At 47.6% G+C, this 25,771-nt stretch overlaps 1 protein-coding gene and 1 pseudogene across 1 annotated transcript in view; one reads left to right on the top strand and one right to left on the bottom strand.

Moving 5' to 3' along the window:
• The first annotated feature begins 1,649 nt into the window (after positions 1–1,649).
• The window catches only part of FRAS1 (Fraser extracellular matrix complex subunit 1), a 302,789-nt gene continuing 278,667 nt past the window's right edge, over positions 1,650–25,771 (top strand). Inside the window, exons 1-2 of the mRNA XM_069485441.1 lie at positions 1,650–1,804; positions 12,337–12,368. Of these exons, the coding sequence (XP_069341542.1) occupies positions 1,729–1,804; positions 12,337–12,368 (108 nt within the window). The 5' untranslated portion in view covers positions 1,650–1,728. The remainder of the gene's footprint in view (positions 1,805–12,336; positions 12,369–25,771) is intronic.
• Positions 23,993–24,404, bottom strand: LOC138393992 (histone H3.3-like; annotated as a pseudogene).

Genomic DNA, 25,771 nt, shown 5'->3' with positions numbered 1-25,771 from the left:
TGTTTATTATTATTATCTTGAGGTAGGGTCTCACTCTGTCTCCCTGGCTAGAGTGCAGTGGTATCATCATAGCTCACAGCAACCTCAAACTCCTGGCCTCCAGCGATCCTCCTACCTCAGCCTCCTGAGTAGCTGGAGCTACAGTCGCCTCCCACTATGCCTGGGTAATTTTTCTTTTTCTTTCTTTCTTTTTTTGTGGGTGGGGAGGTTGTAGAGACAGGGGTCTCATTCTTGCTCAGGCTGGTCTCAAACTCCTGGCCTCAAGCAGTCCTCCTGCCTTGGCCTCCCAGAGTGCTGGGATCATAGGTGTGAGCCACTGTGCCGCTCTGGGCACAGCGTCTCGCAGGAGGGAGAGGTGGATCCATGGTGACAGGGGCCTCTCAAGCGGATGGCAGAACCCAGGATGCCACGACCCGAGTGGGCGAAAGGGCTCGGGTCCGCCCCACGCACCTGGTCCCCCGGGGGTGGCGGGCTGCGAGGAGGGCAGCGCCAGGGCCTTCACGTGGGCGCCCGTCCCCCGGGAACCGGTCCCTCCCCGAGCGAGGGGCGCGCGGCCGGCCGGCGCCCGCAGCTGTGCCTCGGCGAGGACCACGCCACCTGTCTCCGCCCCCGGCCCCGGTGTGACCGCTTTGGAGCCCGCCCCAGACAAAGCCAATTCGAGCTCCCGGGAATGAATGAGGGGATCAGGTTGCTCTCTCGGCCTCCGCTCGCCCCGCCTCCTCGCTCCCCGCTTCCCCACGTGACTCTCGCTGGAATCTCTGCCGAAGCTCGGAGTCCCCGGGTCCATTTTTACACCGAGCGACGGAGAGGGGCGAGCGAGGCGGAGCCAGGCGGAGCGTGTGTCCTTCCAACGCCGGGGCAGACTGGGCCCTCCGTCGGGCGTTTCCAGGCTCTCTCGCCCGGGCAGCCTTGAGTTGGGGAATCTTCTCCCGCCTCCCCGGCTGTTTCCTCCGAGCACTGAAAACTGCGGCTCCTCCCCGCGCCCCGAGCACAGCTGCGCGCTGCAGAGCAGGTGTGGCCGCGCCGCCAGGAGGCGGGTGTCGGCGCGCAGCCGGCCGCGCCCCGCAGCGCTCGGCTCCCCGGCGAGGGGCGGGGGCGACAAAGTAGCAGCCGCGGCGCCCGCCGCGCCCCCCGCCGTTCCCCGCCGGCTCGTGCGCGGTCCTGCAGGGAGCGCCCCCGAGGCGACGCGGGGCGGCTGCGGCGCCGGCGCGTCCCGGGAGCCGCCCGCGGCGCTGCACAAAGTTTCCGGCGAGCCGGGTGGGCTGCCCGAGCGGTGGGCGCGGGAGGGTCTTTCCGGGCTCCGGCGCGCCGCTCGGCCGACGCAGCGCCGCCGTCTGGTGCCCAGCGAACTTTCCAAAGCTGCCTCGGACCGACGCGCGACCGGATCTGCGCCGCCAGCGACCGGGCGGCGGAAGGCTGTAGCCTGCGGGAGATGCTGGGAGACCCGGCCAGCCGCTGAGCGGCAACTTTCCGGAGAGACTTTGCCGCGAGGGCTGCGCTCCGCTCCTTCCCCCGGACCTCGGCCTGCCCCGCCGGCGGGACCCGGACCTCCGGGCCGGTGTGAGCGTCGCTCTCGGCCGGGCCGGGCATCTCCTCACCCCGGGGGTGGCCGCCCGCCGTCCCCACCCTCGGCGCGCCGGGTTCGGGGTGCCGAGGGCAGCGTTTTGGCCGAGAGCCGGTTCTTGGACGCCGAAGGCCGGGCTCCCCCCGCGCGGGGGCCGAACAGCGATGGGTGTCCTCGGAGTGTGGCTCGGGGTGGCCCTGGCGTTGGCGGCGTTTGCAGCGTTGCCTCGTGGTTCCGAAGGTGAGAGGACGGCGCCGCGTGTGTGTGTGTGTGTGTGTGTGTGTGAGCGTGCAGTGCCTTGTGTGTGTGTGTGTGGTGTGTGTGAGAGAGCGTGCAGTGTCGCGTGTGTGTGTGTGCGTGTGTGTGAGAGAGCGTGCAGTGTCGCGTGTGTGTGTGTGAGAGAACGTGCAGTGCCGCGTGTGTGTGTGTGTGTGTGTGAGAGCGAGCGTGCAGTGCCTCGCGTGTGTGTGTGTGTGTGTGTGGTGTGTGAGCGAGCGTGCAGTGCCTCGCGTGTGTGTATGTGCGTGTGTGTGTGAGAGAGAGCTCGTGCAGTGCCGTGTGTGTGTGTGTGTGAGAGAGAGCGCGTGCAGTGCCGTGTGTGTGTGTGTGTGTGTGTGTGTGTATGGTGTGTGAGAGAGAGCGTGCAGTGCCGTGTGTGTGTGTGAGAGCGTGCAGTGCCGTGTGTGTGTGTGTGTGTGTGAGAGCGTGCAGTGCCGCGTGTGTGTGTGTGTGAGAGAGCGAGCGTGCAGTGCCGTGTGTGTGTGTGTGTGTGAGAGAGAGCGTGCAGTGCCGTGTGTGTGTGTGTGTGTGTGTGAGAGCGTGCAGTGCCGCGTGTGTGTGTGTGTGAGAGAGAGAGCGTGCAGTGCCGTGTGTGTGTGTGTGTGTGAGAGAGAGCGAGCGTGCAGTGCCGCGTGTGTGTGTGTGTGAGAGAGCGAGCGTGCAGTGCCGTGTGTGTGTGTGTGTGTGTGTGTGTGAGAGAGAGCGAGCGTGCAGTGCCGCGTGTGTGTGTGTGTGTGTGTGAGAGAGAGCGAGCGTGCAGTGCGGTGTGTGTGTGTGTGAGAGAGAGCGTGCAGTGCCGTGTGTGTGTGTGTGTGTGTGTGTGGTGTGTGTGAGAGAGAGATCGTGCAGTGCGGTGTGTGTGTGTGTGTGAGAGAGAGCGTGCAGTGCCGTGTGTGTGTGTGTGTGTGTGTGTGAGAGCGAGCGTGCAGTGTCGCGTGTGTGTGTGTGTGCGTGTGTGTGAGAGAGCGTGCAGTGTCGCGTGTGTGTGTGTGTGAGAGAATGTGCAGTGCCGCGTGTGTGTGTGTGTGAGAGTGAGCGTGCAGTGCCTCGCGTGTGTGTGTGTGTGTGTGTGTGTGTGGTGTGTGAGCGAGCGTGCAGTGCCTCGCGTGTGTGTATGTGCGCGTGTGTGTGTGTGTGGTGTGTGAGAGAGCGTGCAGTGCCGTGTGTGTGTGTGTGTGTGTGTGTGAGAGCGTGCAGTGCCGCGTGTGTGTGTGTGTGGTGTGTGTGAGAGAGTGAGCGTGCAGTGCCGCGTGTGTGTGTGTGAGTGAGCGTGCAGTGCCGCGTGTGTGTGTGTGTGTGAGAGCGAGCGTGCAGTGCCGTGTGTGTGTGTGTGTGTGTGTGTGTGTGGTGCGCGCGCGCGCGCAGGGTGAAAGCCGAGCGGGTTCCTGGCACTGTGGGTCGGTGTCGGTGGAAGTTTCTGGGGGGCCGAAGTGGAACCGGGGCGGCTTTTCCTGAGAGGATTCCCGCCCCCCCCCCCGCTGTTTGCACTCGGGTCACGACGCCCCCCGCGGCCCCTCCCCGCCGCAGGCGCGCGTGGCGGGCGGGGGTCGCCTGAGGTGGCGCCTCCGAGGTTAGATTTTCTTGCTTTTTCCAGACCCGCCGCCCGAGGGAGAGCAGGGCGAGGAGCGCGCCGTCGCGCCGACCTGTGTGAAAACACTTCGGGTCCGCTGACGTGTAAAATGCCCGTCGCCCGCCCTCCGCGCCCCCTCCGTCGCCCCCCGAGGTCCGGTCACCGGCAGCCGGAGCGTGTCCCGGACGTGGGCACCTCGCCGCGCTGACGGGACTCTCCTCGGTGCCGAGCGGCACGGGCCGGGCCGCGTCCCGGGGAAAGGGGTCCACGAGGGTCGGGTTCGTTCTCCCGCGCCCCGCGCCCCCGGGTTCCCTGCGGGGCTCCGGCCCGCGCGCGGCACCCGGAGCTGGGGGGAGCAGGGGGCTGCGAGCGTGGCCGTCGCCCCGGGGTCGGTCGGGAGCGACCTGGGCTCAGCCCCGTGAGGGAACCGGCGAGCGAGTCGGGCCGGGGGTCCTGGGACGCCGGCCCGGGCGCGAGGCGCAGCCGGCAAGGTGGCCCGGCTGGTGCCCGCGGAGGGGGAGGGAGGAAGACGCTCCGTCCTCCGCGCCCGGGTCTCGGCCTCCCCTCCCGGCCCGCCCGTCATTCATCCGGTTGCGGGAAGGAGAGTTCACCCGCCCGGCGCAAATCAGGGGCGCGGGGCGGGCGCGGGGCGGCTCCGGGCGGCGACACACTCGGGGGTGGGGGCGGGGAGCGGGGGACCGAGCCCTGCCTCGGGTCGACCTCAGTCACCCGAGCAGCTGCCTGCTCTTTGGTGGCTTCCCGAGAGGCGGTGGCCTTGGAAACGCACGCCCTGCAGCGCAGACTTTCCCGCGGGTAGAGGCGCTGCCTCGTGCGCGTCCCCGGGAAGGGGGCCCGGGGTGTCGTCCCCGGGAAGGGGGGCCCGGGGTGTCGTCCCCGGGAGGGGGGCCCGGTGTGTCGTCCCCGGGAGGGGGGCCCGGGGTGTCGTCCCCGGGAAGGGGGTCCCGTGTGTCGTCCCCGGGAAGGGGGGCCCGGGGTGTCGTCCCCGGGAGGGGGGCCCGGTGTGTCGTCCCCGGGAGGGGGGCCCGGGGTGTCGTCCCCGGGAGGGGGGCCCGGGGTGTCGTCCCCGGGAGGGGGGCCCGGTGTGTCGTCCCCGGGAAGGGGGTCCGGGGTATGGTCCCCGGGAAGGGGGTCCGGGGTATCGTCCCCGGGAAGGGGGTCCGGTGTATGGTCCCCGGGAAGGGGGTCCGGTGTATGGTCCCCGGGAAGGGGGCCCGGTGTGTCGTCCCCGGGAAGGCGGTCCGGGGTATGGTCCCCGGGAAGGCGGTCCGGGGTATCGTCCCCGGGAAGGGGGTCCGGTGTGTCGTCCCCGGGAAGGGGGTCCGGGGTGTCGTCCCCGGGAAGGGGGTCCGGGGTGTCGTCCCCGGGAAGGGGGTCCGGGGTGTCGTCCCCGGGAAGGGGGTCCGGGGTATGGCCCCCGGGAAGGGGGCCCGGTGTGTCGTCCCCGGGAAGGGGGCCCGGTGTGTCGTCCCCGGGAAGGGGGCCCGGGGTGTCGTCCCCGGGAAGGGGGCCCGGGGTGTCGTCCCCGGGAAGGGGGTCCCGTGTGTCGTCCCCGGGAAGGGGGTCCGGTGTGTCGTCCCCGGGAAGGGGGTCCGGGGTGTCGTCCCCGGGAAGGGGGCCCGGTGTGTCGTCCCCGGGAAGGGGGCCCGGGGTGTCGTCCCCGGGAAGGGGGCCCGGGGTGTCGTCCCCGGGAAGGGGGTCCGGGGTGTCGTCCCCGGGAAGGGGGTCCCGTGTGTCGTCCCCGGGAAGAGCGCCGCGGGGACCCGCGCAGCCCTGTTCCCAGTGCACGTTCTGTGGAAACACACCCGTATGTTAATGGTGTGCGTGCGTGTGCGTGCTCGCTTGGCCCCAGCTTGACGGGCTTCGTTGTCATAAACCACATGAGAGCCTTAGGCCGGGCCACCCAAGCCTGAACGTTGAGCTTGGTACCTAGAAAAATTGGTTTCACTCGGTGGCAGTTTCTTAATTACAGTCCTGTCCCTGCCACGCAAGAAACGTGCTATCGCTCCGGGGCAGCCCACCAGGGGGCGGCTGGAATGATGCAGTTTCTCGGCGCCCAGTTTATTGAAGTGATAAAAGGCATTATTATTAAGAGCCCGCAGGGTGCACTCTTTGGAAGACTGGGCGCGACACAGTGGGCCAAGTCTGAGAGTCTTTTGATTGGGGGGTGGGGATGAGCGATGCAGACAGTATGCTTCCAAAGGAACTTGAGAAACTTTGCTTCTCCTTGTTTCACCCCACCTTTAGGGCATTCTATGGTCCCTTCACAACTTGGGTTGATAAATTGATAGATGTCCCACCGAAGTCGTGGTGATGCTTATCTACTAACGAATGAATGAATCACCATGGACATTTGTTGAACACCTGATTATGTGCACTATGCTAAGCACTGTATATACTTTGTCTCATTTATTTAATTAAGTGATATCACTCCTACAGACAAAAATATCAGTTGTCATCTGAAGAGGCTTTGGTTTGGTTCTGTCAAAGTTTTCTTTTTCTTTTAAAAATAAGAACATTAGGCTGGGCGCGCTGGCTCACCCCTGTAATTCCAGCACTCTGGGAGGCCGAGGTGGGTGGATTGTTTGAGCTCAGGAGTTCCAGGCCAGCCCCAGCAAGAGCGAGACCCCGTCTCTACTAAAAATAGAAAGAAATTATATGGACAACTAAAAAAAAAAAAAATATATATATATATATATATATATATAAACTGGCCAGGCATGGTGGTGCATGCCTGTAATCCCAGCACTCTGGGAGGCCAAGGCGGGAGGATCGCTTGAGGTCAGGAGTTTGAGACCAGCCTGAGCAAGAGCAAGACCCTGTCTCTACAAAAAATAGAAAGAAATTATCTGGACAACTAAAAATATATATATAAAAAAAATTAGCTGGGCATGGTGGCGCATGCCTGTAGTCCCAGCACTCTGGGAGGCCGAGGTGGGTGGATCGTTTGAGCTCAGGAGTTCCAGGCCAGCCTAAGCAAGAGCGAGACCCCGTCTCTACTAAAAATAGAAAGAAATGATTTGTACAGCTAAAATATATATATGTAGAAAAAATTAGCTGGGCATGGTGGCGCATGCCTGTAGTCCCAGCTACTGGGGAGGCTGAGGCAGGAGGATCACTTGAGCCCAGGAGTTTGAGGTTGCTGTGAGCGAGGCTGACACCACGGCACTCTAGCCTGGGCAACAGAGTGAGACTCTGTCTCAAAAAAAAAAAAAAGAACCTTGCAGTCAAGGGTGGAAACCTTAAGGATCTTAGACATTTCGTCAAGTCTTTATCATTAGCCTAGGGAATAATTTTTAAAAATGAAAAAGAAACGTGCATGTGTGCTTCTCTTGGTGGTATGTACTCTGGGCAGCTCATGGCAGAATTTGTTGTTTTCTTTGCAGTGCTCAGAGAATGTGTCCTATATGCTTCTAGTACACCAGTTAAAGCCTTCCACAACTATGGTTGATGTAGGTGTGGTCTTCCTCACTTAGCTGGTTAGCATGGCTCCCAGTCATTCTCATATCTCTAAGTTCAGCTCCTAATACACAGTAAGTGCTCAGAAGAATTGGTCAGGTTGAACAAGTTCTGCCAAATCACATTCTTTTGAATTAAGGTTAACTGGTAGACTGGCCTCTGTGATTAGCTGACTGACCTTGAATGAACCACCTAACTTCTTTGGGCTGTAAGTCTGTTTACTAAATGAGGCAGCTGGCTGGGTGATAGTTCTAAAATGTTTTTGCTAATCATCAAGCATAGGAAAAAAGAGATCAACATTTGCTGTCAGTCGTACCTTTCTAATTCTAAATTTTTTTTTTTTTGAAACAGAGTCTCGCTCTGTTGCCCGGGCTAGAGTGCCATGGCGTCAGCCTAGCTCACAGCAACCTCAAACTCCTGGGCTCAAGTGATCCTCCTGCCTCAGCCTCCCGAGTAGCTGGGACTACAGGCATGTGCCACCGTGCCCGGCTAATTTTTTCTATATATTTTTAGTTGTCCATATAATTTCTTTCTATTTTTAGTAGAGACGGGGTCTCGCTCTCGCTCAGGCTGGTCTCGAACTCCTGAGCTCAAAGGATCCGCCCACCTTGGCCTCCCAGAGTGCTAGGATTACAGGCGTGAGCCACCGTGCCCGGCCTAATTCTAAATTTTAATTCTGAAAAGAAACATACATTTTTACTAGCAAATCATCGGTGTTGTTTTACATTGCCTTATATTGCTAAACTGGTAAACTACTGTGACTTAAGAGCTTAATAAAATCAAGAAGTCACAGAAAAACTTCTTACGTGGCTGTTTTCTGAATCGGAGAAACTCGGCCTTGGCATTTTCTGGAGAAACTTGTTGTGAGTTGTGTTGATGTGTGGACATCCTGTGAAGTCACACTGGATTGAGCAGTTGCCTTGGGATAGGGAAGGGCTGTCGAATAGGCGGTTGGGAAAACTGAGCTCTAGTCTGTGTCCCATCACTGCCCATGTGATCTTAGCCAATCCCACAATCTCCCGGGCTTTTCCTATAAATGCCATTGACAGATTCCACTGAAAGGACCGTTTGATAGACAATGTGTTTTATTTACGTGGGTTAGCATATTTGGTTCCACTCTTGCCTGGAGAGTCCGTTTGGTGAGGAACTTGATGCTTAAAACTCGATGTTGGGGAAGACAAGACATTGGTTGGGAGAGCAGCCTGTCTCTCCATTGGTTCTATAAACCTTTGTTGAGAGCTTATGTGTCAGGTCATGTTTGGTTAGGGGTGTACAGATACTAAACCAGAAACTATTCCCTGCCCTTAAGGACTTTGGTACCCAGAAATCATTAATATCAGTGGAGTAGCAGTAGGGCATTTGGTCTTTGCTGGGTTTCCCAGTGTTGAAATGTTACATGCTGATTACAACTTTGCATCTTTTGGCTTTGGCAACTCCTGCTAGTGGAAATAAAGAGGTGATGTACAGTCCTAGACTCTTACTTCTATCATATTGCCATTCCTCTATGAGGACTGGGTTCTAGGTGTTACTCTTTCTGTATAGTGTACGTCGTCTAGCAAGGACACAGCCATACACATTCACTGTTACAGACTTGGGTGGCAATATCACTCGACTGTGCTTAGATAGAAGTAGTCATAAAATGCTCTCCTCCACACAGCTCAGAAGAGGGGAGGGGACTGCCACAGGGCAAAGTTGGAGCCTCATGCCAAATCTTAACAATAGTTCCAAACCAGTTGGCCCATTTTCATTTTAACTACTTTATTTATTGATCTGAATCCTAGTTGACACTAATCGGGACATGAGCTGTCCTGTCAGTTCAGGCAATGATTCTATTTTAACTGTTCCACAGTGTATACAGCCATATGCTGAATTATAACACAACATAAAGCCTGAACATTTAAATGCCAACTTGTGGCTGCTTGTTCCTATTGAGTCGTGTTTTTGCGATACCGTGCTTTCCACGTCTTTTCACATCTTGCGGGTTATATCTACCTCTGTTTCTTTGAACTCATGGGCCTGACATTTTGTGGCTCTGGGATTTAACTTCTCTGCGTTATTCGGTCTACCAGTTACAGTTTCTAGAGTGAGTAGTTTCAGGATGTAAGTACTGGTACAAATTATATCTCAAGTTTTCTCTGAAAATGTTAGATTTTATAGAGGAAAGAGTATATGATAATGTGCAAAACAGACATGTACTTGTTTAAATTTTATGCAGTAGCATTTTGTCTATGTGACCTGCAAGAAATGAGCCAACCACCTGGGAGGAACAACAGGCCAGGTCTTGGGATCTGGGATTCCTTCTTGATGTGCTGTAAAATTGCTTCATCCCGCAGAGCTTCATGCACTTTCTCACAGGCTGTTGGGTGTCAGAACTTAAGTTACCCCCCAGCACCTCGGCTGTATTCCGTGCCCCAACTTTCATGGCAACTTGCGTGGGTAGAGAACTCTAGCTCCTGTTGTCTTTCCGCCCCTGCTCAGTTTTCCTTTGAAGAGAGCCCATTTCTCCTTCTAGGTCTGCACCATCTCTCAGAATTCACCTTGAACTAGAGTTTTCTTTATGGTTCAACCAAAGCCATAACTATAAATCTCAGACAGATCCACAATCATTTTAGTATTCCTTTTCTTTTCTTTTTTTATTTTATTTTATTTTTCTGAGACAGAGTCTTACTCTGTTGCTCGGGCTAGAGTGCCGTGGCATCAGTGTAGCTCACAGCAACCTCAAACTCTTGGGCTTAAGCGATCCTCCTGCCTCAGCCTCCCGAGTGGCTGGGACTACAGGCATGCGCCACCATGCCCAGCTAATTTTTTCTATATATATTTTTAGATGTCCATATAATTTCTTTCTATTTTTAGTAGAGACAGGGTCTCGCTCTTGCTCAGGCTGGTCTTGAACTCCTGAGCTCAAACGATCCTCCCAACCCCGGCCTCCCAGGGTGCTAGGATGACAGGCGTGAGCCACCGCACCCAGCCAATTTTGATATTCCCTAAGAAAAAAAAATGATGAATGGAGGGAGCAACTTTGTGTTCTATGTCACCTGAACTCATGGATTACTGAAAAAGCTCCTGCTCTAGTTCCCGACAGAAGCCCCACCCAGCACCGAATGCAGGCACACCTCCCAATTTCATCGGCTGGTGGGTGTGCTGCGCGTGCTAGTGTGGGAGACATGCGTGCTGTGGATGACTGCGTCTGGCATTGGTTGATGATAAATGTTTGATAGGACTGGGCATCATACTGGAATGTTCTGTTTTCTCAAGGGAGTAGAAATGAGGTTTTGGAAGCTGTGTTAATGGAGACTGGTTCGTGCCGCTGCCTTCCGGGTAGAGCTATTCTGTTTCAGGAAAGCCCTCAGAGGGCAAAACTCATTTCTTTTGGAATTGTACATCATACAGCGACCCAGATTGAGTTATTTCCTTTTCCTAGTGATAGACTTTATCAGCAGCTATACACTGCTTTGACTCGAGTCTCCAGCAGGTGTGTGGCTTGCCCAAGTGGGTGTGAGCTGCCACACTCAATGCTGCTTTATTTTCACGTTGCAGTGAGTTTATCACGTCTTTCTGAACTTCCAAAAGTGGGTTTTGATACGAGTACTCGGATACTTCTTAAGAAGCTTGATTTCTTTTGGAGCTTTGAAAAGAAATGACCTTGCTATGGAGTGGAACCATGAAATTATTCTAAAGGTTAAGTTTTTTGTGTGTTTTTTTCTAAAAGTTAAATTTTATTATAAAGGTTAAATTTTGTGAAATTGTAACTGATGATCGTTATTATAATTTTTTAAACATCAGAAGTAATTAAATATGTCTATATATAAGTAATTTAGAAAGTAAATTGTGTTGATATAGCTTATTTGAGATATGATTATTTTACATACACACATATCCTTTCTTATGACAAACCATAGACTTTGAAATGAGATTTATTAAGGAAAAATAAGTCAATTAAGAAGAATTTTTCCCCAAGGTTTTATCTCAAGTTATTCTTATTTGAATGTCAAGGGCATAAAAATCATTTCAATAAATTTGCCCACGGAGATCTTTGATTCAAACCCAAGTGTAAATAGTCATCTCATTTCCTTTGAAGTTTGTTTTTAATTCCATTTATTGGTGAGGAAGGTAGACCGGTGCTTTTCTTAGAAGTTAGTATTTTTGAGACGTCATGGTCTGTTAGAGGCAAGCACGTGGTAAAATGTGTCCTTCTCTCTTTGGAAACCGACTGTGGCACATTGTCAAGATGTGCTTCTGCCCTGGTGTGTATGTGCTGTTCTCATCTGTTTTGCAGCCTCAGTTTCTGAGACAGTAGCTGATGCCACACTGCCTACCTGTTTCTCGGTTAAATCAACACCTATCGTGCAGCTCAAACATCGCTTGAGAATGTGGGAACATTTTTTTTTTTTAATCTAGATTTTAATTTTAAGTTGTTTTCCAGTATAAAACTTAGAGATTTATTTTATGATGTGTTAGTTATTCAGAATATATAGGCAGTCCCATTCAAATTCAGCCTTTTTTTTCCATTTAGAAACAAATCATCTGTTGTTTTTCATTTGGTGCTTAATGACTGGAAAACATAAAGATGTATCAGTTCATAAGCGGCCCATCAGAAAAAAAAATTGAGTGAAAAGCACGTTAAAAGAGTCGTGGAGGTCAGCAGCTGAATAGATGAGTTCTTTTCAATGAACTACCACTTATACTAACTACTCTCCTATAAAATGGTTTAATCTCCTTAAAGAGGAACATACTGTGTTAAAGGCATGAAATGGGTATTTTGTATTAATCAACCAGATACCCAAGTGAATACCTGCTGTGTGAAGGGGCGGGGAATCAAAGAAATGGAAGCAGCCCCTTTCCTGAGAGAGAGAGTAGGTATATATTAATATCTATATAGTGTAGTGGAGTATATGCAACATTTCCACATCCTTAGCAAAGACATCTCAGGGACATCTGCAGGAATGAATTTACACATGGATAATGCAGGCACAAAATATTAGTTCAAAAGAGTATAATCCCGTGGGATGGAAAAGTTTCATGAAGGAGACGGGATCAAGTTCAAGGGACTTGAATAGACCGACTGCATCTCACGTAGGAAAGGAAATGAGCGAAGGCATTGGCGGAGAAGCCTGGAGAAGTAAATTGGGACTGGATTATGGAGGCTTTGCTGACTTATCACAAAGAAAAATATACACTGTATTTATAGCCCATCATTATAAATACATTTATTTTTAAATCCAAATAGTAAGTTTTAATGATGCTTTCCCTCATGTGTGTCCAAGAAATGTTGTTTTGGCGTATGGGGTTATTTCCCCAGGGGAAGAAATGCTCAAGCTTTTCAGATTTTGGGAAAAGCAGTTTGCTGCTGACGCCTGCAGATGCAGTTTTAGCGGTGAGCCTGCTGGGGCAGTGCTGTTGGTTGGTTGTGCGTCCCTTCTAATTGCTGTTTTGTTTTTCCCCACAGGTGCTTGTGTCTATCGGGGCTCCTTGTTGGCGGTAGGTCATTCTTAATATATTTGGTTTATTTCTTTTGAATGTAAAATGGTTGATTGAGGTTACTGAGTGAGTGAGGTGACCTTGACATTGTAAAATATGTTTATTTTCCTTCACAGTGTGAGAATTAGCCCTCATCTTGGCACAACCATGCTCAATTATTGAATATCTTTTCCAGAGTGAATTAGTTCCTTTTGGGTCCTCGGGTATTGGAAGAGAAGTTCAAACACCCAACATGCTATTTGCGTTCTGTGGCTGTCTTTTGTGTTTTCTCCATCAGAGAGAAAATTAGACCCCATCCTCTTGTCAGACACAAACTAGGGCACAAATTGTTTATCTTCCTGTTGCATTTGCTTCTGCCTTTGAGCCCTTCTCCAAAAAAAAAGTACGATTATTAAATTCAGTAGAATAGGAAAGATTCCTGATTGTTCCTTTGAATTATAAACTTAAGTTGTGGAGAATAACGAACAAATTAACATTTTATCTCTGAACCTTTGCCATATAGGGTAGACTTGATTTTAAATTTAATGTCAGAATGACTTGGGGGGAAAAGCTGATGTAAGTCTCCTGCGTTTCGTTTCATTAATAATGCACTGTGGTGCACAGCAGTGTGTTAAAGCCTTGTTGAAGACTGTCTACACCCCATCAACTCTAATAAATGGTGTGACAAGTCATTCTTCACCAGTTTTTTATTTTGGTTTAATAAATGCTATAATGACACTAAAATGGTTGGAAAGGGTCTGCTCATTTACATCACGGACTACTGTTGACACGTGTGGTATTAATAAGTCATCTTGGATTATCCTAGTGGTGTTCAAATAGATGAGGAATATCTTTAGTATCCATGAGTCTAGATATTCACAGTAATATTCTTGAATCTGAACTTTACATACTACAGTTACTGCTGTGGAGATTTATGTCTTTTTCTTCTTTGTGTTTTTCTATTCAAGAATTAGGGAAAAGCCATTTTCCATCTCTTTCTCATTCCATGCCCTTAAAAGCGGACTTTTCTTTTGGTTTATTTTTTAATGTATTTTAGGAATCATTTTAAAATCAAAGTGTTCCAAAATATATCCTCAGTTTTGAGGAGCTATAGATGTCACAGACAATTCAGTTATCCATGTTAATACAAAGAAAATTGTTTATTGTATAGAATGCTACATAATTTTTCCATATATTTTCATAGCTGTTGATCCATTTGATACAATAGACCAATAAAATAGGCAGGCCACATATTATTTTATACCTCCCCCCTCTTTAGTGGAGAACCAAGGATGAGAGAGAGATGAAGACATTTGCTAAAGGTAATTGACCATTAAGTGGTGGACAGGAATAAGACAGCCTGTCTTTTTTTGTTGTTCTGCCTATATCTGAAGGCAAGTGGCTAGATCATCTTCTATAATTGACTTTGCAATGTGTTGTTGTACATTGGAATATGCAAGCATGAAATAATTGGAGAGGTTATTTTGATCAAGTTAAAAGGAGAGACTGTCTAGCAACTTGCATTTAACGGACCACCTTGTTCCCTCTGTGCCGTGCCCGGCTGAGCCCAGGGGAGCTTGTTCCCTCTGTGCCTTCCCCGGGCTGAGCCCAGGGCGTGCGGCTGCTCAGGGCAGGTGGGCTGGGCTCTCTCACACCGTCGGCACACTCCTAACCCTCCGGGTGGCTTCTTTGCTTACCAAGGCCCTGGCTGCATTTGTTTCAAAACCTCTTCACAAGCCGGAGGTACTTACTGTGGTAGTTATGCAATTCAGTCTGGGAGACAATACATTTATCATCATGATAAAGATTATTGAACAAATGTTTATTGCGTGACGGTAGACCTGCTGCTCTAGGCACTGGAATGCATCAGGGAACAAACAGATAAAAGTCCCTGCTCTTGTGGAGCTCGGATTCTAATGAGTAAAATACACATAGAATGTGAGACGGGTGGGCTATGGGTAAAAGCCACGGGGCCTGGGGGGATAGAAAATCCTGGATAGGGGATGAGGGTGGCCACTTTAGGGTGATGAGGAAGGCTTCACGGAGTAGGTGACATTTGCACAAAGACAGACTGAAGAAGTAATTACTTAAGAGCTAGCCCCCTGCATATTCAGAAGAGAATTCCAGAGGGGGGGAAACAGCAAGTGTACAGTCTGAAGCGAAGCTTGCTTGGCCTTTCAAGGAAGTGCCTGGAGGTCAGAGTAGCTGGAGCATGTGACCAAGGGGGGAGGTGGCAGGAGAGCAGGTCAGAGAGGCTCACGGGGGCCGGAGCACGCTGAGCCTTGTGCAGACTTCAGCTTCTCCTTGGGGGAAGAGGGGTGAGCCGCTGAGGTGCTAGAAAAGAGGCAGGACAAAATCTGACTTACCGTTTAATTAAACTGCTGAAATGAGAATGTGAAAAGAAGTAAGTGTTCTTGTTTCTAGGGAAACTATGTTGAATACTTTAAAAAGACTCCACAGAGATGAGTCGCTAAAAAAATTGCTGTCAAATTAAGTGTGGGAGAAGCAGCTATAAAAGATTTGGGGAAAAACTTGAAAATCTAGAGAGATTCTGCATTCGGATTTATTTTGTAACCATTTTAAAGGTCTCCTCTGATTTTAAGGACATGGAAACTGGAGATAACAGTTGCTGCGCTGTGGACATTGTTAGTTGTCTGCACAATTCATCGCCGAGCTCTCTCTCTCTCCCCACACACAACCTAGCATTAAAGACATTGCGTCTGCATCAGTGAAATTGGGGAATGGATGTACATTTATGTATTTGGAGTCAAAATGAAGAGTTTGAGAACATTTATATACTATTCCAGGATTCCCTGGTTAAACAACTCTTTGGGAGAGAGGGCTTCTATCCTAGGAGGCTTCACGCTTACGAGCTGTCTCTGAGAATGGCGATTTGGTGTTCCTGTGGGTAATCCCACCCATGTTCACCACCTTAAAGGTATAAGTGACTTCAGGAATCTCGTAGCGCAAACTCTCCGTCTGATCAATGAGGAAACTGGGGCAGGGGTGTGAGGGTCCTGAGGCTCATTCATTTCTCAGGTGAGTAACCAGAAGTAGAAGGTTGGTCTGGTTGAAAATGACAAAGCATCAGCTTTACCCAGATGAATCTGTAAACTGTATCAAGCAAATGAAAACACGGATTTAGGCGCTGGCTGCTGCTTTAGCGCTGTCAGCCTGTCTTGCCAGGATTCCTCTCACTGATAGCTGTTCCGTCTTATCACCTGTTGCTCAGGAAGCTGCCAGGTGCAACATTGGCAGCCCTGAGAGTCCGACAGACGTGGTTTTGATTCTTTTTCCTCTGCTACAAAGCAGCTCGGTGACCTAGGGCAGGTTACATAACTCCTGGAACCTCTGTCACCCCCCGTGTGAAATGAGGACAAGGAGAGCCTGTCCCACACCCTGATGCAATCCCTGGCATGTGCTTCTCTGCCATGACGAAATTCCTCTTAGACAACCAAGACGAACAAGAAGCAGGAACAGTTATTAAGCACCTACTATGTATTAATATTTAATACTCTCAACAATTTCAGGAGAGAGGTATTGTGTTTACGGATGAAGAAGCTGAGGCTCAGAAATTTAAGTCATTTGTCCAAAGTTTCGCAGTAAGTCCTGGAGGAAGAGGGGGTTCAGACCTGGTTCTGAGTCTCAGGTCGTTGCGTTGAGCATTCTGGTTCCCACAGCCAAGCCAGTCCACTTGCTGTGTCTGAAAACAACTGGCTGATGTCACCACCTCCAGTCTTGCATGCCCACCGCTCCCTGCCACACCTGCCACGCAGCTGTCTCTGCCAGTCTGTCGCTGACCTCCGGCAGACGCCAGCTGTCCCTGGCTAACCCCTTCCCCTCTAGCTCTGCTGCGCTGGAGCACACTGAATTCACCACGTGATGCAAGACGTGCAGAGGGTCACTTCATCTTAACCACATATATAATATACAGTATAATGTGTGTATGTGTGTACATACGTAAGTATGCGTATGTATATTAATATATACCCCCAGCCTGTGTTGTTGTGTCTGCCAACTTTTGCAGCCCTCTGGACTTGCACTGGGGTCCTAGGATGATCTGGTCCTAAGGGCACGTCGTCCTCTCAGTTGTGTGCTGAGTTCAGCTCTCTGCCTTCTCCTCTCTTAAACAGTCTTCCCTATCTTTCTCTTCTTTCTGTTCCTCAGGTCAGAAATTGCTGGAAGGGACTAAAAATACCTTGAGAAGCCCTGAATAATCTATTTTCGGATGTGTTTCTTACCCCACAATACCCATGCACCCCTGGGCTTTCTCTCAGTTCAGCCCTGGTGGAAGAGAGTGTGACTGTGTTAAATCGGGAATCATCCGAGGGAAACTACCCAGGTGATGTGTTTAACTGTGACAGGGGCATCCAATGTGAGGAGGAAAATAAAATTTTTATTTCAGAGTTTTCACATATCTTCAGTGCTTTCCCAGCTATATGAAGTGGAAAAAAAAAAAGTTGACTTTCTTGTTGCTTCACTTCAAGCCAGCACTTCTCCTTTTTCCTGGGGTGGACGGATAGACTCCTCAATTTTTCTGTCTGTGAAACGGAGATGAAGTAGTTACTTCACAGGATTGTTGTATGACTATTCACATTTAAACTTTAATCGAAATGAAACAGAATTTAAAATTCAGTTTCTCAGCATCACCAGCCAAGATTAGAGGAGATCAGCATGGAGCACTTAGCCTAGTGCTCATGACCTGCCGTCCTCTGTAAAGGCTGGCTGCTGGTATTGCTGCTGCCAAGCAGTTACGGTTAGCAAGGCTGGACAAAGCTACTCTTCTCCCCTCGGCCAAACGTGTTAAGTGTTGGCATTTTCCTACTTGGGATACTTCTGACAAACTGTCCCATAAGGCATTAACTCTTAGCAAATTTGGAAGAAGGTTTTCCAAGGGTAATCAAAAGTGTGGAGTGCTGAGTATACATGATGCATAATAGCAGAAAGATCCATTGGCTTTGGAGTTTGAATTTTGGCTGCTGTGTGGTCTCAGATATGATACTTTATATAGCTGGGTCCTAATTTCCTCTGCTATGTAATGGGGATTATATTCCTCATCGGGTTCATGTGACGATTTACGGAGAGCATGAGTGTGAAAATCCAGAACTGTGCCTGCAGGGAACAGGTGCTGACATCACCCAGGTGACAACAAGATGTTGGATGGAAACGAGTGAGTAATACACGCCAGAGTGTCTTGTTCAGGTCCTGGCTTTGTAATTACCAGCTGTGTAGCATGGAGTAAGTCACTTGAGTGAAATGAGGTCTCAGTTTCTAAATTTGTAAATTGATTGTTATGTTAGATTCTCTTTAAGATTCCTTAACGCAGTGCTGTTTCAGTAGAGCTTCTGCAGTGACAGGAATGTTCCATGGCTGAGCTGTTCAGACGTGGCAGCCACGAGCCACGTGTGGCTACTGAGCACGTGGAATGTGCCTAGTGATGCTGAAAAACTGAGTTTTAAATTGTGTTTAATTTTGATTAGAGTTTAAATTTGAATAGCCACACATGGCTAGGGGCTACTGAATTGGACAGTGCAGCTTTAGAGCCTTAAAATTCTAGTATTTAAGCTTGAAATATGGCTTCATGGATGGTTCTCACTCTGGGTGAAAACTCACTGTAGAGTTTTCAGCACTTGTGAGAAAGGTAACAAGAAATTTGTGGTGGCACCTGAGATTGCTATTTGTTTGTTTGTTTATATAATTTGAACACTTTTAAGGTCAACTCCGTTACAACACTACTCTCCCCCTCTTGCTTGATATGTTTTCTTGAATAAAAGAAAAAGGGTAGAGTTAGAGCTGACCCATCACCTGCAGTCAATTTTACATATCCCCTTAACATTTTCATAATTTTTTTTTTGGGTGTTTTGTCAAAATCTAGTGTATTCCTGGGAGTGCTATCCATTGTTTATATTGCAGAAAAAAAAAAATGGAGAACTTCTGGTCTGATCTGTAGGCATTGTTTGTTAGGGTTGAGGAAGATTAAGGAAGACAGAGCTCTTCGGTGCCAGTCTTTAAAAATTGGTGTGCTATAGTGTTACTTTCTTTTATTTGAAAGTGTAACACAAAAGAGATAGTTCCATAGATAGGAAAATGTCTCCGAATTGTATTTGTGCTGGTATTCATCACATGCTCGAGATTGTAGAGAGAAGTGAAACAATTTGGAAGTTTTCCCTCTAACTGCTCTAAGTTCCCACAATCACTTAGTGGATCTTGGTCAGTGGCTGCTCTGGAAACATTCGAACTTCTCAGCAGTGGAGAGAATACTTAGCATCCTCTAGGGGAAGCGATACAATCAGCCATTCCTTAATTTCCCTTAGGGGTGTTGGGTGTTGCAGGATGTCTCTGTTTTTAGTTACAGCTTACCAAGATTTGATCATTTTTTATGCCGCTAGTCCTTCTTCATTTATTTTAAAATACAGGAATATGCTTTTAAGTGGGAATGTCACTCTGTATTAAAATGTACTTATTTTGTGGGGAAAACTTTATTTATTTTTTTTGCAACACATCATTACTGTGCTAGGTGCCGGCATAAATTCAGAGAGGTGGTGAGCTTCCTTTAACTAGAGGTATTCAAGTTGAGACTAGACAAACAGAATCAGGAATGAGACAGGGGTGGCTTGGTCTAGATGGCTTCCAAAGGCTCTTTGAATTTGGGTTCTCACATATGGACAGAAGGTTAGAGCTGTGTGTTTCTGTCTAAGAAAGGAAGCCCTTGGAAAGGGTGAGGAAAAGCTCCCGACTCCAGAGTGTACGTGAAGGGTTTCTCCCCGTGCGTTTTTTCACAGAAAGTTACTTTGTCCCCTTGGGTGCCAGGTAGTGAGAATTGGGCTCCAGGTGGCTCAGAGAATTTTTTTTTTTTCCTTGCTGGGTTTTTATAAATTGCTCAACATCATTAGATGTGCTCGTTTCCTATCTGGCAATTTATATCTTCTCAGAATAATTGTGTGAGAGAAATAATACAAGAGATTTTGTATTTTTATTGATGAATAATCCATATGCATTTTTATTCCTATTCATATTCTTGTAGTAGGAACAGATGCTGTAAGTTAACCAACACATTTCTTATGCTTTGCTTTGAATTTGGAAGACGCAGCTGAGCTTGGCAGCCATATTAATCTGCCCAGACTGTGCTGTGCGTGATCATACATCTCAATTTTCCGGTCAGACCATACGTTCCTCCCAACTTTTTTTTTTTTTAAAGTTTGTGTCATATTTGCTCCAAATTGCGGAACCACATAGTACCTCCTTTTGTGTTTTTCCCCATTTCTCTGTTTATAACTACAAAATATATACGTCTACACATGTCTATTTTATACATGGTGCATTTATATTAAATATATGCATGTGTATCTATGTATATATCGCCTAGAATAGACCCGTCACTCGTTTATGATGCTTTATGGTATTGTTATGTTATAGCTTACTTACTTTTTAAAGTCCTTTGCTTACTCAGGGAAAGATAATATATAAATAATAAATGACAATTGAGGTAAACCAGCTTATGTTTTCTTGGAATTTGAATTACAAATGTCTAAAGAAAAGTTGCCTTTGAAAATTTTGTTTGGATGGCATTTTGCTTCTGCGACAAGAAGAGACATTTAAATGTAAAATTGGCACGAAATAATTGAAAAAAAAATCACTGATCAGTTTTATGTAAAATAAACAGCACTTCTGGTGTCCAGTCTAATTTCTTTCAGCAGTGATTTCTTAGGCTCCCAGAATTTATAAGCTAAATGAGAGGAAGAAGGAAAGGGTAAAGCTTTCATAGTAAGACAGTTTATTGTTAGTACCCAGGAGGCTCTTGAGTTTGGGCCATGACCTGTGGCTTCTTTCCTGACAGCTCCCAAGATTGGTTATTTATTAAATTTATGTCATTCTTTTCCTCTAAAGGGAAACTGAATGGGCGGGGGAGGGACCAGGGAGGGGAGAGTGTCTGTATTGGAGAGCAGATTTCATTGTTCCTTGTACCTGACATTCTTGAAATGGTTTGGTAATAGTGAGTAGGAGAGAATTATTAACAGAAATAGACACTTTTTCTTTGGTGCTCTTACTCTATTGAGTTACCCTATAATCTAGAATGAACCTGGTCTGAGGAATGAGAAATCAGGGACAAAAGGGCACGTTTTTTAAAGGATTTGTGTACCCATTTAATATATATATATTACCAGTTTTCCTTTAGGAAAGTCATACCCATTTGCACTGCCGTTGGTTTATTCTTCCATCGGATATAAGGATAAAACCAACACTCAATTTTAGAATGATTTTTTTTGAATATTTACTAATTTAATTTATATTTTAGAATGATTCATTTTTAAAAATTGGTATACAAGACAGTGTTGACAAATATAAAATTTTAAACATCTCTAGCAGTGTAAAACTAAAGAGAAAAATTCAATAGAATACAGGTTTTCAAATATTTAGTGTTATGAAGAATTACTTAGTAAAACTTATAAAGAATTCATATAAATATGTAAGAATACCACTAAACTTTAGGAATTAAACTGGCTAAGAAGAAGAATAGAAAGTTCATGTAAGAGAAAATACAAGCAGCAAATATATTAAGAAGAATCATTGTTATTAATAACCAAGCAAAAACTAAACTGATAATGGGATACCATCTTATAACTATTTGAAAAAAATTAAATTATTGAGCCCAGTTTTGATGAGACTTCTGGGAATTTGCCTTAAAGAATTACTTTAGAAGAAAGAAAAGTTATATGTAAAGAAGTCTATTTCTGATATTTATATTATGAAATAAGTTATCTAAATGTCTATATTAGAGGAGTGGTTAAGTAAATCATCATAGATTAGCTTGACATGGGATGTTATAGAGCCATTAAAATACTAGATTTGAAGAGCACCTGGCCATGTAGACTCATCACGAGGTAATGGTCAGTGAAAGGCAGAGTTCTCAATGTGAATCCTGTGATTAAACTATATTTAAAAATGTGCCTTTCTGGGATTGGAGTCTGATAAGAGGGAACAACTCCATTTTTCTTTCAACAGGAGACAGAGCGTGAAATTAGAGGGTGTGGGACCCATGGGGGGAGAGGACAGAGTTGTAAGTGAAGAGACAATGGATGGAGAAAGACAAGAAGGGACAAGATGGGTGGGGTGGGATCAAACACAGATGGCAGGACAGCCTGCCCACAGTTCTTTCTCGAAGATGGGAGCAGAGCAGGAGAGAGTATCTGAAAATCACATCCTTTAGAGCCGTGAGTGTGAGTGATGAAAACTCAACTCAAACCAGCTCAAGCAAAGTCTGTAATTTTTTGCCCCCTCAACCTGAAGTCTAAGGGGATAACATGAGCTTCAGATGCAGCGGCATGCGTGTACACACATGATGTCCTCAGGACTTGTTCACGCTCTCTCTCTGTTACACTTTATTCTGCATTGGCATCAGTCTTAGGCAGCCTCTTTGTGATGGTAGCTTTGATTTTTACAGTTCAAATAACTCCTATTCCCAGATAAAAGCAAGCCTCTTTTGGGGGTGGCATTTCCAGCAAAAGTTCTAGGGAAAATTCTGATTGTTCTGGCTTGAGTTAAGGCTCATACCCCCAGGTATAATCCTACCCTCAGTGGGGAAGAAGAAACCTTATGATGTACTACATCAAGTGGAGGAGAGCAGTTCTAAAAATGAAAGCATGCTGGCCAACAGAGCAGATGTTCTCTACAAGGATAAGTAGACATTTGGAGGCAGGGTGGCTTGTGCACCAAGTCTTAAGTGAGGCCCACCATCTGTTGGACTGGTCTAATCAACGCTGCTGGAGAAAGCATCCTCCGAACCTGCTCCCCTTTCTCTTCGCTTCCCGCTTGGCCCCTGACCCAGTCTTGCCCTTAGGAGTGTTAGATTTCTGGCTCTTCCGTGGAAAGGCTGTGCCAGTCTCTGTTTGGATGCCTGCGCCTCGCGCCCACCTGGATCACAGTTTGTACATCCCAGCCACCAGCTATGGTACCTCTAGACTAATAGCCATGTTCACTTGCTTTTATCTGAAGCTGAGAAGGAGAGTTAGTTGGACACATTTCACTCTATACTAAACCTTCACTTGTTTGAAAATAATGGTCAACAAAACGTGGACATATTTGATGAATTAGGGCCACATCGACCTCCTTTTTGGTAATTTGGAGGGGTGGGCAGTGAAGTAAATGGGTCGTAGGGTAGATGTGAATATGTTTTGAAGTGAAATGGTTTACTGTCTTGTTGAAATGCTTGTTTGGAACATTTCTTGGGTACTCTGTTTCATTTATTTTCCTTTGATAAATGACTAGCAGGAGGAGAAAACAGTCTGTAATGGAGACTAAAAATGTACTGACTAGAAAGAGGAGCTTGAAGTATATGGGGCCAGACATTTTTCCAGTCCTCTGAAGTGAGTTGATGGCTTGACACACGGCTTCCATGGCAACGTCACTGCCTCCCCACCAAGACCGAGGGCAGAGTGAGAGGTATTTAGGAGCTTTAAACTATTACCTGAAAGAGCTGTAGCTTGAAGTTAGCGTCCTTTCCCCCTTTGCCTCCTGAAAGTGTGCAAGAAAGATAGAGAGGAGTCTTGTGATGTTAGAAGTTAAGAAGCTTGATCACTTCTCTATCCTTAATCGGTACCCTGTACTGAGTGTAAATTAAGCTTTCCTTTCCCAACACAAAGGAAACTTTCTTTGGGAGATTTAATGCATCGCTTCTGTTCATCGAGACCCTCAAAGACTGCTTTCCGGGAAAGGAAATAAAGACTCATCTTATTTATATTTAGAAGATAGAAAGCAATTCAGTGTTTAGATGGGAGGTACGTTGCGTATCATGCTGGTGCTGATACTTTTCAACAGGGGTTTTCTATAGTCAGAGTTCTTACGGCTGAGGGACTGCAGGTGCCACTGAGGTTCAGAGACAGGAGAAACTGGCTGGGTTTGGGGACTCGGGCAAAGGAGCCGAGGTGGGCACTGGGCAGGAAAGAATAGCATCCTGAGGATGTCCTGCACGGATGGGCTCGTGTAATTTCTGTCAGTGTGAGTTTACGATGTTCATGAGCATTTGTGCAAGAGAACTGGGGACATGCTGGGGAGAGAGAACAAAGAGACAGAAATGTGAGGTAAAGGGATCTTTTTGAAAAGAACTTTGGGGGCCACTGTCATAGCTTGGCTTTTAATAGCTAGAACAATTCTTAGAAAATGTGGCCCAGCGGTTTGTTTCATTTCTTATTGTTGTAGTTTTATCTCATCTTAAGGACTTTGCATGTCAATGTCAGAAGTAGCTTGAGTGTTGGTGTAGAGGTTGGTCTATGTCTTTGCTTTTAGATGTGTTCTCTAAACTCAGTATTTCTTCTTCTTCTTCTTCTTCTTTTTTTTTTCCAGAAAAATTAACAGGTTTATTTATAATTATTATAAAGTTGAACTGCTGAAACTTGTTCACTGAAACATTTGACTTGCATTAATGCTTCACATCCCCGCATTTATATTAAAAATTCACACACAAATGAAAATGGGAAAACTGCCAATACCTGATTTCTGTCCCCTATTTTTCCACTCGCAATCATATACTTAGGTACCTTTTGACCCCATGGGAAAAAAAAAATCTAATGTTCAGAACTACCAATAACAGGAAGAAGAGAATTTTTTTTTTTTTTGAGAATGAAATGTTGTCCCATCATCGTGGATTCCTAAGCACGTTCTCCACGTATGTGGCGTGCTAGCTGGATGTCTTTTGGCGTAACTGTTCCACGTTTGGCATGGATAGCACACAGATTGGTGTCTTCAAAGAGGCCGACCAGCTAGGCCCCCACTTGCCTCCTGCAAAGCACCAATAACTGCGCTCTGGAAGCGCAGATCTGTTTTGAAGTCCTGAGCAATTTCTCGCCCCAGACGCTGGAAAGGAAGTTTGCGAATCAGAAGTTCAGTGGACTTCTGATAACGTCTGATTTCACGGAGTGCCACTGTACCAGGCCTGTAGCGATGAGGTTTCTTCACCCCTCCAGTACATGGCACACTCTTGCGCGCGGCTTTTGCAGCCAGTTGCTTCCTGGGTGCTTTACCGCTGGTCAGTTTGCGGGCAGTCTGCTTTGCACGCGCCATGGTAGCAAGACCTCCTTGCTTACCCCTTCGCCTTGGCTAGAGCTCGGCGAGCGAACACAATTCTTCTTCTTCTTTTCTTCCTCCCCCTCCTCCTAGTTGTATATATATATGCCTCAGATTGTTTTCCTCCACATCCCTCTCTACTCACATCTCAATTTTTACCCTGAAGCGATGGTATAATAAACATGAAACAAATGAGAAGCTGGAACTAAGAGGCTTCATTTTCAATATTTATAATCATCTCCTTACCATATACGATGATTTTTTGTGTGTGGAAAAATGAAAAGTGTTCACTCATTAGTTCTGTCTTGAAAACTGCTGTCTTCTGCATGTCTGAGTGGCCCCAGGCTTTAATAGGTGTGATGTTATGCACAGCGTATGTCACACGAATGGAATGACATCTCACCTTTTGGTAACTCGGCTCTCTGGCAAGCTCGCCTGTTTGGAACACAGCCAAGGACCAGGAACGAACAGCAAAAGGCCCGTGAAGAGCCAAAATAGACACCACAATGTCTGTGCCTCAAAGGGCCTGATGGATTTATCCCCCTGAGGCTGCAGGAAGCGGCCTGCCACCTTGGGCTGGAGGAGGAATCGTAACTGCAGAATTCAGCAGTGTTGGTTAGAGAGGAGGCTGGTCTGCTCAGGTGTTCAGGAGAAAGAGTTGGGTGTACAGGAAAGCACTTTGGGCCAAACACTTTGAGGCTTGTTTCTTTGTAATTATACAGACTTAAAATCGTTTCTTCAGTTTTAGGCAGAAAGTCCATAAAATATCAAGTCTTTTCTAAATGGAATAAGTTTTGTCTTAATAAGATATATTTCATTGTCCAGAATCTGTGCGTGTAAACAGCTGGTATGTTTCTGCTTTGGGAAGCACTGTGTGAAATAATATTTTCTATGCTCCGTTCTGCTTTTGCCATAAAAACGTACTCTACATCTGTTGTACAAGCAGAGACACGTAAGCATTCTGTAAGTGCCTATTAGGATGCGTTAATTTGGGGCTCACGCTTTACCACCTGAAATTCCTTTATGGTTATGGAATATTTAGCTTCACTTCTAATCTTCCATTCGTGTGGCAAGACTGTGCTTTTTTCTTCTTTTTAAATTCTTCATGGTTACATTAGCTTTGAAATCTGTCCCAGGATATCTTACTGGATCAGGCCTGAGACTGGGATGTGCAGGCGCGTAAAAGTGGGACATGCTGCCCTAAGGTCTGTCCTCTCCTGTGCTGGACAAACACAAACCTCTCTGTCACTGAAAGCTCCCGTGAATGTTGCACTGGCGTTTGCATACCTTGGCTTGTTTGGGGCCTGGGGTCCCCTTGGTAAAGAGCTTCAACTCTGAGACAATTGGAATCCAGGCATCTGAGG

The sequence above is a fragment of the Eulemur rufifrons genome, chromosome 13 (genome assembly GCF_041146395.1).
Source record: "Eulemur rufifrons isolate Redbay chromosome 13, OSU_ERuf_1, whole genome shotgun sequence".
Lineage (NCBI taxonomy): Eukaryota > Metazoa > Chordata > Mammalia > Primates > Lemuridae > Eulemur > Eulemur rufifrons.
This window is presented reverse-complemented; position numbering and strand designations above follow the sequence as displayed.